Raw genomic sequence first — 20,366 nt, forward strand, 5'->3', positions numbered from 1 at the left:
TTTATTATTAAAATAATTTATTTTTAAACACAAACTGTGAAATCCTAAACATATAGGTAATATACGTTTACCGTAATAATATTATACTTAAACATACTATTCTTTTGTAAAGTGGCTCCCAAACTATTTATTGTACGACCGATTATGGAAAAATTTTAGATTCTGAGTGGAACGATGAATGTATTGATTTTACAATGATGTGTGTCTTTATATTTTAATTTTTTTTTTAATTTTTTAATTTTTGTGTCTGTGTACACGATAAGTAGTCGAAATAATGCTTCGATTATCAACTTCAGTACCTTGTTCGATTGGAAAGTGAATATCGTTGGTGCATTGAGGAGGTCAAAATTTAAAATTCCCAGTAATTTTCAAAAGCGCCGTGAAAAACAAAAGAAAAATTAAGGAAAAACGGGAATTTTTACGCAAAATCGATTTTTCACAAAATTGAATTTGGTTTTGGATGTAACTTTAGAACAAATGACCGTAGATACATGAAATTTTCAATGGTTGTTTATATTTCCATTTTCTATACACGATAACATTTTCAAAATATTTTGATTTATTTTGAACTGTTTAGAGATATTTTCATTTTCCATTTTTTTTTTAGTTTTTTTTCTAAAAATATCAATAAAATTTTATTTGTTGATTAAAAAAGCTTGAAAATTTAATAGAAGGCTCCAAGTATATTGTTTCAAAGGCAGATGAAAAATATTAAAAATTCTTAGTCACAGATTTTTTTAATTAGCATTTACAGTTCAAAAATTGAAAAAATATGTAAAAATCACGAAAATTAGCAAACTATTTTGAGTTAATAATTCGTAAAAATTTTTCTTTTTAGAACTAAGATTTTAAAATGTAATACAAGATTCTTTATAGGATAATCTACCTTTATCAAAAAAAAAAAATGTCTATAAGAAACTCAAATTAAATTTTTATGAGCGTTTGAAATTCATATTTTTATACAACATTTGATATTCACTCGATTTCTTACGTAACGATTACCTTATTTCGTTGTAATTAAAAAACGAGTGACTCTAGAAACTTGAAAATTTCATGAATGTTTATATTAGCATTTTCTATATACGATAAAATTTTGAAAATAATTTGACTCTTTTTGAGCTGTTTACGGGCATTGTAAGTTTTCAATTTTTTTAGTTTTTTTTTCTATAAATATCAATCAAGTTTTATCTATTGGGCCAAAAAGTGTAAAAAATTAATACAAGGCTCCTGATACATTGTTACAATAGCAGTTGAAAAATATTAAAAATACATAGACATAATTATTTTTTATAAGCATTTGAAGTTGAAATTTTGACAAAATTTATCAAATTTAAAATTGAATAATTATTTTGTAGTTATAAAATTATAAAATGTTCAACTTTTATATCTAAGGATTGAAATTTGAAAATTTAAAACAAGATTCTACGTAAATATTTAACACTGTTTCCAAAAATTCTAAGAAATACATAAGCACAGTTTATTTTTATAGCCATTTTAAGTTCAAATTTGGACGAAATTACATTTTAAAAAACATGGAATAACTATTTTAGGTATTTTGTCGTGATTGTATAATATTATTCGTGGGTACTTGAATCTTCTAAAGTATACTATTATATATCTATGATAGTACCACGGTTTGTTGTTTATGTATAACGCGTTACCTGATGGATATTGTGATATGATTAATTTAGAATTTATTATTAATACCTATTATAGGTCAATTTTTTTTAATACTATAGATAAGTATACCTACCTATAATAGGTATGTCTAACACCTAGACTGACAAACCGTCTCCACTCAGAATCGTTTTTCTTATACAGTGATATTATATCAGTGAATTCAAATTTAATACTATCCATTATACAGTGACCCACTTGTAACCTACTGTACAGCAGAGCGACATCCACTTACCCACCTTTTTTCAATATGATTTTCATGTTATATGTTAAATTTTTTGAAATATTTTTTTGATAAGAAATAAAATAGATACATATATATTATTATCACTGATTGTTCATATTTTATGAGTACCCTAATTGTTAAACATTGTTCATAGAAAACGGTTTTCAGGAAAATAAAATATTTAATATAAATAAATGAAAATAAAATGTTCAACTAATACGCGTAAGCCTTTATTATTAATAAATCGACAGGATATTTTTTAAAGATACGCCTTGGACAACCAGATATAATCCAAGTATTTGTTTAACGTAGATATTGTTAGCAACACATAAATATAACCTTTTATAGGTATTTATTAAAGAACACACAACATATTACTAACAATTTCCAGACCTGATAAAGTTTCTAGTTTTTACTTTAACTAAAGGCATATTTTACAATTTTTAATTAACTTCATTATATACTCTAATCTTTTGCAAACAAAGGTGTACGTATATTTTTTTTTAATTTCAAATGATTATTGTTTTATATCTAATTTGAAATTTAACATTGGTTTTCCTTCTAAGGTATTCAGTTGGAATGAAAAATAAACGGCGTAAGTATGTCGGTAAAATACAGAGGGTTGGTATATAAAAAGTCTCAATGATTTAATTTAAATTTTTTAAATTTTTTACAATCAAATATGCAGCTTCTATATTAATAATAATAATTTTCTCATATTGAAAAATGAAGACATATTTTAACCAAATCACAGTGATGGAATTTAATTTAATAGTAAAAACATTAATTATGAGTTCATCGTATTAGGATATACTATAGGTACTATAAATTCTTTTTATTTTAATTAAATTACATTTAACTAGAATATAAAGTTTTAGTTGAATAAAATGTAAAAATGTTTAATCGATTTATTTTTTTTTTTACTTCCCTGTGTTACGCAAATAATACGATTTGATCACGATTTCCTATAACGTTCACATGCCTGATCAATAACTTTTCAACAAATAGTTGGCGTTTAAAATAATAATATTATACAATTATATATTATTATACTGCAGATGCTTACTGCACGTAATTATATTCCATAGTTATTATTATTAGTTTATAATATTATTATAACAAAATACATAGTAATACATTTATGTTATTTTATTATGTTATCTAATATCGTATATTATAATGAAAGCGGGTAAAACGATATTATCCGTCTTACCTAAAGCTGGGATGCCAGAAGGGGAGGGATTCTCCGTGCTCTGAAGTTCTGGTGCCAGAGTGGGTGGGTGTGAAGCTTTGCAACAGATAGACAAGAATATATAGTGTTAGACAAGAATAATAGTGCTAGAAACGTTTAATGTTTTTGTTTTATTATTATTTCCATGCACATTGTAACATAATAATTATTATTATACAAGATATTATGTTACGATAATAATGTATAAACAAAACATGCCTTCGTGTTGTGTCAAAGTTTATGTACGTAAATGCGGTTAAAGACGACGTGTCACAGCAGGAAATCACAATATTTATGGATGACATTTATTTTTTTCGGAATAATTATCTAATGGAACATCTAACGTGAAAAAAGCGGGTTACACATACTGCTTACACAATATTACGATTTACACTATACCTGCGAGATCAAAACCAAATCGTCGTTTCGAAAAAATGGTTGACAAAATATACTACATACCTACTACAGTAATATAATCATGCAAATGTTGAAATGTGTAATTGATTTTTCTCAATACATTAAACTACGTAAGCAAACACACATTTGATTTTGAAAGTATAAAGTCGAGCTTACAAATAATATTATTAAGTATAAAAATTAAAATAATAACTAAAACGTGTTTTATTTTATCATTCAACTGCGTTCTCGTGGCACTCTCTGATCTCCTCAACGCAGACAGCTTTGAAAGTTGTAATATTTAATTTATTGCGCGATTGGCCAATACAGATAAAATATAATATAATTTCAAAACAAAATCCATAGAAATATATCCTTGAACAATAAAATTCTTTCATTATTTTATCGGAAATACGTCGGACTCTAATAATATTCTGAATTTTGCAATAAATAATGTTATTATTTTTCACAGATACAATAATAATATGTATTTGCAATATTTGATTTCTTGTCAATTTTGCACACATATTTTTATTTACAACATAATAGTGTCTTACTTTAGAAAAAAAGTTGGTAACAAGCGTTGGTTTGTTCCCAATTCACCGACTCTCAACTCGCCGACACCAGTTTTTCAACCAAAAAACCAGTTTTTAATGGTTTTAAAAAAAAGTCCAATTCACCGACAATGACGATAATATTAGCTACATGTTTCTTGGCATAGCGATTTGTATAATACAACTATATAAGGTACTATATCTAGTTATCTATTATCGTTATACATATCACACGATTATTGACATTGGTCGATATAATATCATTGTACATAATATATAATATATAGATAATACATTTTAAAATATGTATTATAATCTACATAATAAATAACAGTTTGATGCAAATACAATTAAAAATATACGTGTTAGGAATTTAGGATCAAACGGAGAAGACAACACAATAATAATTATATATAATATATATAATAATTATTATTTTTGGTACGGAAGGCTTCTGTGGACTCTGCACGGCTGACATTATTTTATAGAAGGTACTTTTAAATCAGCTCCTAAATTGTCTGGATATACACTTTTCATTGTCTTGTGCTAGGAGTAATGGTACCAATGGTAGTTATTAAAGTATAATTTAAGTAAAGCGAAATATAACTCATATTGATTGATGACTATCCAATATAATATTTATTTTATTTTATTTATATTATTGTTGCATTACATATTATATTTATTTAAATAAATTGTGTTATTATTATTATTTTATAATTTTTATTTGTATTGTATACATTTATTCCTTTAATTATGTTATAACGATATGACTACTGTACATCGTACATGACTGACGATACTGACTGTCGAAGAATTGGGTATCGGCAACTGGGAGTCGGCGTTTTGGGTGTTGGCGAACTGAGAAATCCCCTAACCATAATAGTATAAATGTATAATATGAGATTCAATACCCGCTATGAACTTTAATCCACCTGTCTCACTCCTAAGACACGGATCCTTTTTCCAGCCAAAAAATTAAAACTATTCCCAGATTTACGCATGCCTTGTTTCCTCCCTATAAACGAAAAAGCACATCGAGACGAATTCTCGTTTTCACCAAAATGTATTATTTTGAAAATACATATTTTTCAATTCCCCCATAATGTAAAAATCACAAATATTATGTAACGATTTCGTGTGTTGTAAATAGCGTTTTAAAATTTCATGAAATATTTCATGAAAAATAAAAATAAAATGTTTATTATATCTAAAAGTTTATAGTCGTCCACTTCTAAGTGAACATTTTTAAAAGTTGGTTTATTGTATGAAACAAAGAAAATATGTAACATATTTACATATAATTTATAAGTTGCTTAACAAATGTATACTACTTATAACAAATTATATGAACTTACTAAGTATTAAATAATGAGCCCAGAGCCCCTTCACATCACTCAGCCACATACACACACACACACATTATACGACTTTTGTCCACTTTATAATTACTGAAAAATGAAAATACACTATTATTTCATTAATTGTTGGAATTGACCTCAAGTTTATTTCAAACCATTATCTTTTGGATCGCTGATGGTTCACATACAACAATATTTTAAAACACAAGTAAAAAATATTTTTATTCTCAAAATAATGCCAGAAATATTTTTCAGCACTACATAATATAGAATATACAAATATCAAATAATAAATCAACAAAAATAATATGTTTTCATTTAATTCTAAGTGTGTATTCAATTTATTGTTTCTAATCATCTATAATAGAACATGTATAAAAAAGAAAAATATTTTTCATAATTTCATTGAAATATTTCAAGAACAGTGAAATTTTCAATTTTGAAATATTTCAAGAACAGTGAAATTTTCAACTTTGAAATATTTCAAATTTAGATCTCTAATTGTAAACCACAGAAAAAAAAATTGTTCAAATTGCCATAAATTAAAATATTATAATTGTATACTACAATATTAACAGAAATGTATTTTATAAATAAGTAATTATTGGATTTAGAAAAAAAAATTTATTATGTTACAGTAAAGCGCGTATTAGTCAAAAATATTTATTATTTAATAGGTATTACATTTCACTAAAATATAAGATGTCATGCAATTAGATTATTGTTTTTTACAAAAAAACATTTGATTAAATTAAACTGTTAACTTATATTGCAATTATCGAAAGTTACCGCTGTACGTTATTGTACGGTCTTCGCGATTGTTTATAAATTTCAAAGCACTATAACTGAGTTTCACAATATCAATGTTACCTATTCTGCATACAATACATATTGCATAAAATCATTAAAATCATCGGTTTTCAAACTTTTTTTGGTGGCAACGGAAATCGAATTATTTTAATTTTTGCAGGCCAATAAACGGACATCGTATAAACGCCTCTTTTTGTCTTATCATAAAAGCCTTGGGAATTTTTTCTCCGAAAACCTAAAAACCTCAATAATTTATTCTGATATATTATACGAAATGCTAAAATAGTCGTGTTTCAAAATTTGGCAATATTTTCGATATCTAAGTCTATTAAAAATAATTCGATACGGGCACCGCGCGGTTTGAGACGAGAATACGTTTATATTTTATATTCTTCAGCAGCTCTTTTGCCCGATACCGCGAAGCAGCTATACCACGCGTCTCTGAAAACGATCATCACAAATATCCGATCGCTTCTCCCCTCGACGCACACAATATTTGCAGCTGTGGACGAATCTTCTCCGCGAATAGACACAATATAGACACCAGCTACGACACATTTTCTTCGACCACCGTCATCGGACGGGTAGTAAAATATTATTTTCAAACGGTCGCGGTGGTCCCTTCACGACGAGGGCACTCCCGTCGCGTCTCAAAGTTTACGGTTAAACGTGACGGGTGGGTTTGCGGCGGGACAATAGTATAGCGTTTACGGGCATCGTCCGCCCGCCGTGCTCGTTTACCGCGGTACAAAACGATTTCTTGTCGAAACCATTACCAGCGGCGCGGCGGCTGCCTTACAAAACACGCGGCGACTGATGAGCCCGGAGGACTACGGTCGCAGTCCTTTTGCGAAATTGCTCATTACCGGTGGCCGTGGAAACTAATTATTTTAACATCCGTTTTCAACCCGTGGTCAGCCGCATGTACGGCGCCCCAAGCATATGTTAATTACAATATTCAGACCGCAGGCGTGTACCTATATTATATCCGAAGACCGCGCGCGTTTTCCACGCAGCGATATACATATATATATATTATATAATGTGTACCCGCTCACAGTATACCGTACACGCGGTTGTGGTAGGTGAACCTATATATATACCACTAGCGACCAGACCGCGGTGGTTTTAAAACTCGTCAGACGTATATACGTAACGCATACACACGATGATAGCACCACGCGCGATAAAGTGCACGCATTTTCTCCGAGACTAATTTAAAACCCTTTGCCCCCTCCGTGTACTATAATATGTGCGCCGTGCGGGTGTATAATAAACCACCGTGAACACGACCGGTGTGGTTTTGCGACACACACCCACACATACGACTATAACAAATTGAGTATATTTACCCTCCCCCGGGATGAGAGCTGCTGATATATAATAGCACAGCGGGATTCCGGTGATGACGGTGCGGGTCGTAGAAGACGTGCGAATGTCATCGCGGTCCGTGTGTGGCCTTTTATTGGTCTGCAGCTTCGGATCGCGATGGTTGTCGTACACACGACACATATTATTATTATTATTATTATTATTATTATATAATTAATGTATAGTCGGCAATTAATCCTTTTACACGGGTCGTGCGAGAAACGATTCGACTGCGATTCGACGCGTGAAGACGACGTGCGGTGTACGCGACGACGTCACAGAACGAAATTAATTATTAAAAACAAGTGTCCGTTACATGCCGCCGCCGCGATACATCGGTTTGTGGTCAAATTGCAGTATTTACAATAATTCCGTTCAAATTCTACTGTCATTCAACTGCAGATGTGTTTTGTATTAGATATGTATTGCATAATATTATATAGATCCGTGTGCGTACTATCGGCACGGAAAGTTGAACGTCATTAACATAATATAATTATTATTTAAAATAATAACGATTCTAAATGCAATCATGACTATTTTTCAAAAAATATTAACTAGGTATGTGAATTTAGTGGTAAAAAAATACTTATGGTATATTTGAAACTGCCGTCATTCAATTTCATTAAACCGTAATTTATAAGTCAGTTCAAAAGTGACTTCTTGGAGGAATATAATAATTTAGTAAATGTTAATATTCAGACATATGTTTCGATAGAAGTTTCAATATTACATTTAATTAATTTATAATTCATACAGAGACAGCAGTAACGACTACGAATACTCGTATAGTAACACGGATATCACGTTGTTTATGTAAAATGTAACACTCATACGATATTCAAAATCAAAGTGAATTAAATGCAAGCGAAAATATTGAAAAAAATAAGGTATTCATGTGAATCGGAATGGATTTTACACTAGAGAAATTATATATTTTTATATTTTTTATAAGCGCAAATCGTGGCACACATTAAACAGCATTAATGGACCGCGGGGATGTGTAGTGAATTACAAACTAAGAACACTCGACGTCTATCCAAACACCCAACCCCATTCACATTAAGTACTCGGATGTAATCCTTTACTAGCCGTGGTGACGAAGTATTTCATAAACTTAAAAATAATTATGTGATAATAATTATAAGTGTTCGGTTTAAACTAAAACGAAACATAGGCTCAAGAGAATGTTTGTACATTGGAAAATAATTAACTCATATCATAAGGGTAGTGTAAATAAAGGACGCTGGATGACATTTCTGTTTTGTTTTTAACATTAAAAGCATTAAGATACTTAGTATTCATACGTTAAAATGTGAAGGAGAACACATTTTTTAGATTCTGAGTGGAACGATGAATGTATTGATTTTACAATGATGTGTGTTTTTTTATTTTTGTGTCTGTCATCACGGTTTGGGGCAGTAAAACTGCTTCGATTTTCTTCAACAGTATCTTGTTTGATGGGAAAGTGAATCTAATTGATGCAATCGGGAGATCAAAATTTGAAATTTCCAATAGTTTTCAAAAGCGCCGCGAAAAACAAAAGAAAAATTAAGGAAAAACGGGAATTTTTACGCAGAAGCTGCTTTCGATAAAATCGATTTTGGTTTTTGGTGTAACGTTAAAAAAAATAACCATACATACATGAAATTTTCACTGGTTGTTTATATATTCATTTTCTATATATAATAAAATTTTCAAAATATTTTGATTTGTTTTGAAGTGTTTAGGGACATTTTCAGTTTCCAATTTCATTAGTTTTTTTTTCTAAGAATGTCAATAAAACTTTATTTGTTGAGTAAAAATACTAGACAATTTAATACATGGCTCCTACAACTATATTGTTACAATGACATTTGAAAAATATTAAAAATCCTTAGTCATAGTTTTTTTTTTTATTAGCATTTAAAGTTCAAAAATTGACAAAATATGTAAAAATCATGAAAATTAGCAAATTATTTTGAGTTAAGAATTCGTAAAATTTTTTATTTTTAAATCTAAGATTTCAAAATATTTTACAATATTCCACATAATATTGTCTACCTTTTTCAAAAAAAAAATGTCTTCAAGAAAGTCAAATAAAATTTTTATGAGCGTTTGAAATTCATATTTTTACAACATTTGATATTCGCTCGATTTCTCATGTGACGATTTTCTTATTTTATTGTAATTAAAAAACGAATGACTGTAGATATTTGAAAATTTCACTGAATGTTTATATTAGCATTTTCTATATACAATAAAATTTTTAAAATGTATAATATTTTTTTGTATTTTTTTGATTGTATAATATTATTCGTGGGTACTTGAAACTTCTAAAGTAGGTATACTATTATATATCTATGATAGTACCACGGTTTGTTGTTGATGTGTAACGCGTTACCTAATGGATATTGTGATATGATTAATTTGGAATTTATTATTGATACCTACTATAGGTCAATTTTTTTTTAATACTATAGATAAGTATACCTACCTATAATAGGTATGTCTAACAACTAGACTGACAAACCGTCTCCGCTCAGAATCGTTTTTCTTATACAGTGATATTATATCATTGAATTCAAATTTAATACTATCCATTATACAGTGACCCACTTGTAACCTACTGTACAGCAGAGCGACATCCACTTACCCACATTTTTTTTAGTTTAATAGTGTAATGTGATATATTATTAAGTGTCATACGAGTACGAAAACATTGGAAATTGATTGAAACATCATACACCACTTTTAAAAATATTATATTCTTAAGTGTACCACCTCCGCGGTTGTTTCACCCAAGATAAATAATTAGTCTTATGGTTTTCATTTTAAACCTGCACACCGTAAGGTGTAAATTTCTCAGAAATAATTCAGTATTCGGTTCATTAATTCCCGTCATAAATGTTTACACTATATTCTTCGAATTACAAAGTAATTCTTACCCCGCTCAATGATCTTGGAATTTATTTTAAAAATAATACCAAGGATTTAATAGTAAAAAGGATGACGGTCAAAAAACTGAATACCGGAAACGAACAAAACAAAGATGAAATCCGAAGAATCTTACAGTATAGAAATTATAACTCGTATACGTAGAGCAAGAGAATAATAATAATATTATACTGGTGTGCGAAGGACTCTGAAACGGAGGCAATAAAAAATTATTTTGCAGTTTAAAATAATACATTATTCACTTATAGTTATATTTGTGTAACGTCGAAGTATCTTGATACGATCAATATTATCATGTCTTTGAAAATTTGTTTTCTAATAATAAGTAAACATGAACGCGGTTTAACGTATACCACGATTTCTAGATTAGTTTATTTAGCCGAACGACAGTCATCCTCCTAGCTGGTTATCACATATTATTCCGGAATCCGGAGTAGAATAATACGGACGAGTCTCGAAAACTCGAATCCCGGTGACTCAAATTTTTTTCTCACTCCTTGAAGCGCTTTTAAGTTGTGTTTTATAGGTTGGTGGTATACAACTAGAAAAATACATAGGTAAATCGAATTTATTTTTATTCCCCTCGAGATTTGAGTTGTCGAGACTCAACTGTACTGTAGAGTTTATTGTCCTCATAATAGATCTGAACTGAAATAGAAAAAAAATCCGTGCAATAAATACGCCAAGCTTCGGTAAGCGGTATAATAGCGGTGCTGCAGGGGTAGTAAAAGCGGCATTGTAGAATGAGTTATAAATATAATAATATTTTAAACATAGGGACGTACGTAACAAAATCGAAATGTGTTTGGGAAAAGAATGTATTTATAATGGTTGATTAGATTAATTGTTTTTCTTTTAAAACAAACTTGTGTGTTTTATTTCTTATTAATAGGAATATTTTGAGAGGATTTTTGAGCCCCAAAAAATGTTGAAGGTAATAGTACTAGTTATAATAATGATTGGTGTTTACAATATACCTATTATAATATCTGAAATGGAAATATTAGCATAGCGTTGCGGTAAAAAATAAAAATAAATTTAAGAAATGGAAACATATTGTCGTGCGTGATATTCTTATTGAAAGAGCTGTACCTCGTTGGACCATTTTTGAAAGTTGTCAATAAGTTAAACGCAATTAATATGTATTGCAAAACTAATAGCATGTAACACCAAGTTCGAACACTAACATTATTTTTATTTCTCTATATTCTGTACGTCCCCACATAACACATTATTGTACATTATCTACACACGCGTCTTACAGAACATTTGGCTATATTATATTATTATACACCTGAATAGGGGTCGTGATATTACGACGCATAATATTATAACGACACTAAAGCAAGGTGGCGGCGGGGGTGGTGGATATAGCTAGCGAAAAACGTGGCGTTTCGTACACCATAATTTATAATAATATATACGCGCACATACGCGCGTCTTTTTATAATATTATTAGTTATACTGCAGATCAAAATGCAAAAAATATTTAAACGTCTAAGAATCAGTAGCGTATCTAAGATTTTTTCAAGGGAGGGGGTATAATATACAATTTTTAATAGACATTCAATATACCTACGCATATTATATTGATATTATTATATTATACAAGTTGTGTTGGGTGTAAAAAATTTGGTCTCTGGGGATGGGGGAGGTATGACCTCCCCATACCACTCCCCCCCCCGTAGATACGCCACTGCTAAGAATACCCGATGGGCGCAGCGCGCGAAAATAATCAAGAGCGACCACTCACTGTACAGCCGAATCGTGCCATCGGTCTCACCACGCGAGTTCTTCGCCACGCACTTGTACACGCCGTAGTCGGTGTGCGACACGTCCACGATGGTCAGCTTCATCTGCACCTTGTACGACGGCACGCCCTGTATGGACACGGCTTTGTACTTGCCGCTGTCGTGCAACATCTGTCCGCTGTCCCGTGTCCAGTAGTGCAGGGACGTCGGGTGCGCCTCGGTGTAACACTCCAGCGTCACATTGTAGCCCAGTGGCACGCCGACCAGCTGATGCGGTATCCACAGCATCGGCGGGACTGTCATGTGGAACAAAAAACATAATACATCATTTTTTTTATTATTATTATTAGGTACATAGGTTTAACTCGTTTAAGGCTCCGATGACTGAGGTCATTAGCCTGTAGGTTGATAGAGTTGGTACAGTAGGGTTCGTACGGTTGGTACGGTCGGTATTAGGAACACTACGTGTATTTGTGGCAAGGTTTTTGCACACTACGAACCCGGGTGGTCACCCATCCGAAAACTAGTGGCAGCGACCATCGCTTACTCTCAATCATGTCGAGTGATTGATTTCAGCCACTGCGCCGCTCCGTGTCACAAATACATCATTATAGTAGAAATTCAAAACGTTCAAACGTTTTATATAGAATTTCATTATTGTTAATTGTTACCTATATGGTATATTGCACGACATAAGCCATATTATAATATTATTATATTGTGAGTAAAAAAATAAAAAAATCTGTGAGTTTACTGCACGACTATAATATAGACAACATAATATCATATTATATAGGTATCGCATGACGTATAAATAACGACGTCAAGTTGTCCGCAAGTCGTGCGGTATGGTACATAATATGGTTGTAAAATAGCCGGGGGTGAAAGGTGTGGGGGCGTCTATAGATCACGTGTTGAGGGAGAAGGATTCAAATTGTTGATCCATGAAAATATTACATACATCATGTACAAGATATCGATATGCAAAACCATAATGACGTGTAAACATAACTAGTGAATAATATAATTTATTAATGAGACTTTAATTTTTAAAATTAATAATTTGTGTTCACAAAATCGTATTTATAATTTATTGTTTATTGAAAATACAAACGAGTTAATTTATTATATAATACGACAAAAACTTTAACTTGACACAAAAAAAGATGTTTGTTTATATTACGGCCGTCGGTCAAAGAAGGAAAACAATGACGGTATTAATGCCGGGAAACAGTCTGTCGAGTTTACCCGAAAATCGGGATACGACGAACACAATATTATACCAACATTATACTCATCAACGCAGAGCTGCATGACGTATGCACTACGCAGAGGCGTATTTAGGCGCAAGCTCTATAGACCCGGGCCTAGAACGGTTACATTTTATTTTAGAAAATTACAATAAGTATTTTTCGATCAAATTTTACTGATTTTTTGAGATGAAAAATTATTTTTATACGAATTATATATTATATAATTTAGAATTGAAAGTTGAACCGTATCAATCAAGTCCGTTAGCTCAAACAGCTTAAACAGCTACCTACCTATACATACTATACACATACGCAATACTAACCAGTACGCACATGTAGGTAACAAACGATTTTAGGAGAGATGTGGAGCAAAAGGCGGGGAATTGGAAAGTGCCAATATAGGCGGAAAACCTCTCAATACGCTACTGCATCAACATCGTTACCTACCCATATAAGTTTATTATAAACGATGGATCTATACCTCGGGCTGAATAAAGAATTAAATACCAATATTTTTAATTTCTTCGTCATAAAAGAGAGGATAGAATTTAAACTAGGTTAATTGTTAATACAATGTATTGTTATAATGTTTTCACGATTAAAATTTCTCGTACACTGTTTATTGTTTATGTTATACAAGAATATCATTATTCCACACGTGTTCCATATTATAATATTATTCACGTTAAATTTCATACATATATATAATATAAATATATATATATGATATAACATAAAGAACTTACAGATGCAATTAACTAACGATAATATTATTTTTAGATTTTATATTCTAAGCGTAGCCATGAACGTATTGTGTTTACAATGATGTATGTTTTTTTTCTGATTGCCATCAACGTTGGGGGTAGTATAACTGTTCGATACCTATCAGCATCTTTTCTGATAGAAAGCAAATCTAATTCTTAGTCAAAATTGAAAATTCCCAGTAATTTTCCAAACCGTCGGGAAAAATAACACAATACAAAATGGACATTTTTAAGCTAAACTAATTTTTGAAAAAACGATTTTATTATTTTGGTGTAACTCATAATAAAACTAATAACTGTAGACACTTGTAATATTTTCAAAATATTTTGACTCTTTTTGTGCTATTTATAGCCATGAGAAAGTTTTCTAATTTTGTAAAATTGTTTTAAATTATTGTTGATAAAAACTTTTTCACTTGGTAAAAAAACCTTCAAAATTGAATGCAATATTCCACATAGGTTGTTTTATAGAAGTTCAAAAATATTAAAGATGCACAGGCACAATTAATTTTTATATGCATTTAAATTTCAAATGTTGACAAAATTCATCAAAATCCCGAAAATTTTCAAATTATTTTCCAGATAGAAATTCATAAAAGTTTTTCTTTTCATCGCTAACATTATATGTTTTAATAGAAAACCCCCCACAAGAACTTTACTACCTTTAACAAAAAAAGGGTTTACTGGAAAGTTACGCTATTTATAGCTGATATATTTTCGATTAAAATTTTTTTTTAATTCAAGCTTAGCTTGGATAACACAATAAAACGTCTCTGCTCAAAATAGTTGTACGTATGCAGTAATTTATCATTGAATTCAAATACAATACACGTCCATTACAATGACATACTCGACAACTATACTGTACAGCAGATTGATACCCACTTGTTCGCCTTTTTTAAATTTAGACATTATTATAATATATTCGGTAATTGTCAATGTATGCACCAAAAAAATTATATTGACAAGTAATATACAGTTTGTTAATAAATTACGTTTGTCGCCTATTTTTATTACACTCTGTATGCCAACTATTATAATAATATTACAGAATATTATATATTTATGTGCAGATAATATGACAACAGCTAGTCTATACTGTAACGATAATAAGTAGGTACCTACGACATTCCGGGTAATGTATGATGGATTTTTTTTTCAAACTCGAATACTTTTGATAACATATTATTTAATCAACCGCCGATATTATATTATAAGACAATGCAACGGGCACTTTTTCTTCGAAAATAATGGAGTTTTTCTAGGGAATTATATTATACAATACCCAAACTATACGCATAGATATAATATATATATTATGTATCTATGTGTATAGGTTTTAACCAGGCTGCGCACATAAATATGACGTCATAACCGTTATACTGTAGTTTACTAGAATTATTATGGCATATTAAAATATATCCTAAACTAATTTGAGACGAAAATAATAATAATAATATAGTTGATGCGTCTCGTGTGCGAAACGCGATAACGTAAACGTCTTGCAGTAGAATGTTCCCATAATTTTATCACAACTCAATGGGGTATGGATAAAAACTAGCTGTTTGATATTCATTGAGTACCCTATCCTGTAAATCTAAAAAGTAAAATGAATAATTGTGCAGTAGTAACGATTTCAGCAAAAAGTAAGGAAAACTATTGACCATCATCATAATATAATAATATGAATTATGTCCCTGCATGATATAAGTCTTAGGCAATATTATATTCAAATCGAAAATATGATACGATTTATCAACTATGGATGATACAGCGATTGTATACAAATCATAATCGATCGAAAATATTATAGTATAATTCGTCGAATACAAACTATGACGAGGGAATCTGAGTGCTTTGCCTAATCAATACGGAATAATAAGTTATTATAAAGCACTGTTATAATATATTTTAACATTCTGCAGCAAAACGCTTGGATAAGAATACTAAATATTTGTTAAATAATTGTATTATAAAAAAATACAGTATAAACACTTTGTTTTAATTTTTAAAATTAGACGTTCTGAGATTGTATTGTAAACATAATAATCTAAACGTAAAGAAATAAAATATTTAATAATTTGTATATAATATAATAATAATATGTAACTTTAAATTATGAGTAATTTTTTATTAAAATATATAATATGTAAAACCATTTAAAATGGATCCCGAAAAATATTATAACACATAACTTATTTACATGTTTTACTTGCAATAAAAATGTGCTATTGATGTGTCTAAAATTAATAACATACAATGAGTGAGCTTTTATTTTTTATATTAAATATAATTGACAGTACAAATAGGTACCTATAATCTAATTCACGACATGTAATAAAATTTCGACAAGTTATAGGCGGAAATCCATTAATATTTCATGGGATGTAACCTTTTTTTATATCAATGTGAGCCACGGGGGCTTTTCTCCCACATAACTATAAAGCTGTCTGTTCTTCTTTTTTTTTTGGAGGGGGGATTTTTTTTATAAAATTATATTTATTTTTCAAACATATTTTTGATTCGACTGTGAGCTGTTACGTGCGTTAAACGAAAGATGAAGTAAAAGTTGAAAGCTTAATTTATGGCTAAAATTAGTTACAAAAATAAATATCAAAAAGCATAGCTAGGTAGTGAATTCAGCTCCTAGTTAAAGTACTTTGTCGTGAATTTATACACGAGCTTTAGATGGATAATAAAATAGTAATTAAATAGTAGTTACCTATATATCAGGGATGGCCAAACCGCGGCCCGCGTCATAGACTTTAGCGGCTCGCATCTTAACGTAACATTAGACGTAAATTAACGTAAGAGCCAAGATGTAAAAAAAAAAAGGTCATATAATATAATAATATGACCTTTTTTTTTTTTTTACATCTTGGCTCTTCAATTTTTATTAATATATTTGGTGGCTCGCGAGTCTCTTCTCGCTGGCCACCCCTGTAATATATTTATACTACATAACATGTTTGTTTTTTTTTTATATTACTAAGTATATTATATTTAGATAAGCAAGTCACGACGCCTCTGTTTTTTAATCTTTTTTTGAGGTTGTCTTGGATATTTTACAAACAATTAACAATTTTTTTTAAAAATGGTACAAACATAAAAAAATAAATTATTTGTTCTCTCAATACGATTTCATTTATTAGTTTATCATCAACTAACAGAAACTATGTAGTTTAATACTCACATGCATAACTATTAACTATCGTCTACCGACAAGGAAACTATATCATATAACGTTTGTATACTTCACAACAAAGAACATATTTATAGAATTAGTTTTAATTACGTTTTCTGTTCAATTATAGATTAAAGTTAAGATAAGTAAGTTAGGTACTAAGTTATTCTTATTTGGTAAGGAATATAGCAACAAGCTTAAGCACATGTAGAGGAAGAGAGAGAAAAATTCATTCTGATATTGCAACGTATATAGTAATAATATAATGTACAAAACAAAAATATTATATTCACAACGACAGAGGAGCTTTAGACAAAAGGTCGATGATAAATTATATTAAAACAAAAGAAAACGCATACCTACATGTATTTATACATCTTAAAAACATCTGAACACAAATGTACAGAATGACGATAATATCAGTGGATAAAATTTCATTATAATATGTTGTGCACATTCTACGGTTTTAATTTATTATAGGCACTTCAGCTGTACGGTAAGCCATTGCCACAGTGGCGTGATTGTTGGGGGTGGGGTGGGTGGCACTTTCATTAGATGTCGTACGTCATAATTATTGTATATAATATAATTCAATATTATGTTGTGATAAAATAAATCGACAACAAAGCTTTTTAAAATCACAAAACGTTCGATTCGTCTAAATAGCGATCAAAACGCTTAAGCGCGTCGGACTCGACCGACACACAAATAACGATTTAATACCTTTGTATACAATATAATGAGTGGGTGTGTAGATAATAAAGCATATTACGCGTACCTATATCAGTCGAGTAAAACTATTGATGTTATCTAATTTCCTGGCGGGGCGCGTCCAAGCGCGAAAACTTTGACTAGTTTCAGCTGCTCGAAAACATCCGTTTCGCGGACGATTGCCAACCAGACCAATTAGGAGATAAGAAACAAGTTTTTAAAAACGTATTACGGTTAACGAACCATTCGGGACGAAATTACCTATCCGTGTAAACGGATCCGGCTGATCTGTTCTTCGCGAGCTTTCGGAGTGAAGGCCGTGGTGTGTTTTTTCTTTCTGCTATATAATAATAATAATAGCATAGCATACTGTTTATCCGCGACGCGACTATATTTACATATACACTGTTATAGCTTACAATTATCTCTCTCTCGACATCTGTTTTTATTTTTATACCCCACCACAAATCACTTTATTGACCGCGTATTATTATACATATATATACTAGAGCACATATATCATTATAATATCATAATGATATTATGGTGCGCGTGGCCAAAAGTGATGCTCCGGATATAATATATTTTATTAATTCACCGCGCCGATAATAAACATAACAATAATTATTTTTAATATAGTATTGCTCTCGATGCATATTATACGCGTCCGTGCAACTGTGCAAGCATCACCATTATTTATAAAAACTCCTTTGATGATTTTTAAATAACGCACATATTATTTTCGCTGCATTAAAAATGTATTAGACAGTCGTCGTAACTCTGTCCAAAAATTATTAAACTCCCTCACGTTTATTATAAGCGCTCTATATATATAAATAATAATTATTACACATTTCATATAATATCGTACACTGTATATGCCTAGTACACAATATGCAGTGCGATATTATTATAAATTAATAATTATTATACTCGTGGAGTATGAAGTATGATGATATGCAACGTATATTATATTCTATGTACACGACCGGAATAATTATTATGGACTCTTTCGTTTTAGATACTGATCGATTTGACCGATCCAAGTTTCCACAAAGTAATTAAGTTTAATCATGTATAAACTTATAGTTTGCTGTTATAAGTTACGTTTCATGGACGTATATCATGTTATCACATTACAAACAACCACGTTCAAGTTTGTATATAGTTTGTAAACTGTCCAAACAATTTTTATTACTCCCTTCCACATAATGACTGAAAAACTAATAATCGAAAATATCCCAAAAAGTATAGTGTATTTTATTATTTGCATTTAATAGATCATAATATCAATGATAAATAATGAATATAATTTATATTTATTGTTTTCTAAGAGTGATATAATATTGATAAGTTTTCGAACAATATTTAAACGAGTTTTAATAATCATTAAAGGAGATTGATGTTAAGATACAATTAGATAGTTATATTATACCAACAAACAATTATGCATTTTTCAAAGTTGAGTATCTAGTAGCTACTAGAGCAGAAATTTCCAAGCTATTGAAGCGACGCAAAAGTGGGTCGCGGAAAGTTTTGAATACATATAGGTATCTATTTATTTTTTATAATGTTAAATATTTAATATTAGATAACTCTAAGATATAATATATATTATGTGTATAAAAAGAAAATATATATTTCAATACAAGTACTTATAATAAAATATTATAAAGTTCTTATTTGTGATTATTATATATTATTGTTTTATCACTGTCTGCGAGTGTAACGAAAGTGTCATTACAACGCTACTGCACTAAAAGTTATCTCAAAGATAACGATCATCTCATCAATGAAACAACAAAAATAACGGTTATTAGTAACTATATTGTGGGTCCTCAAAATTAAAAAGGTGGGTAAGTGGATGTCACTCTGCTGTACAGTAGGTTACAAGTGGGTCACTGTATAATGGATAGAATTAAATTTGAATTCAATGATATAATATCACTGTATAAGAAAAACGATTCTGAGCGGAGACGGTTTGTCAGTCTAGGTATTAGACATACCTATAATAGGTATACTTATCTATAGTATTAAAAAAAAAATTGACCTATAATAGGTATCAATAATAAATTCCAAATTAATCATATCACAATATCCATTAGGTAACGCGTTATACATCAACAACAAACCGTGGTAC

The 20,366-nt window shown here is 30.1% G+C and overlaps 1 protein-coding gene across 1 annotated transcript; it reads right to left on the reverse strand.

Annotated features, from left to right (window-relative positions):
• Positions 1–3,045: 3,045 nt before the first annotated feature.
• LOC100168683 (neurotrimin-like) lies at positions 3,046–12,900 on the reverse strand. The gene is made up of 2 exons (XM_029488475.1): positions 12,317–12,900; positions 3,046–3,191 (listed from the first exon to the last, which is right to left on the reverse strand). Exons 1-2 carry the CDS (start codon positions 12,615–12,617, stop codon positions 3,061–3,063), a joined length of 432 nt encoding a protein of 143 aa, XP_029344335.1. The 5' UTR covers positions 12,618–12,900; the 3' UTR covers positions 3,046–3,060.
• Between the last annotated feature and the right edge of the window lie 7,466 nt (positions 12,901–20,366).

This window comes from Acyrthosiphon pisum, chromosome A1 (assembly GCF_005508785.2).
Source record: "Acyrthosiphon pisum isolate AL4f chromosome A1, pea_aphid_22Mar2018_4r6ur, whole genome shotgun sequence".
Lineage (NCBI taxonomy): Eukaryota > Metazoa > Arthropoda > Insecta > Hemiptera > Aphididae > Acyrthosiphon > Acyrthosiphon pisum.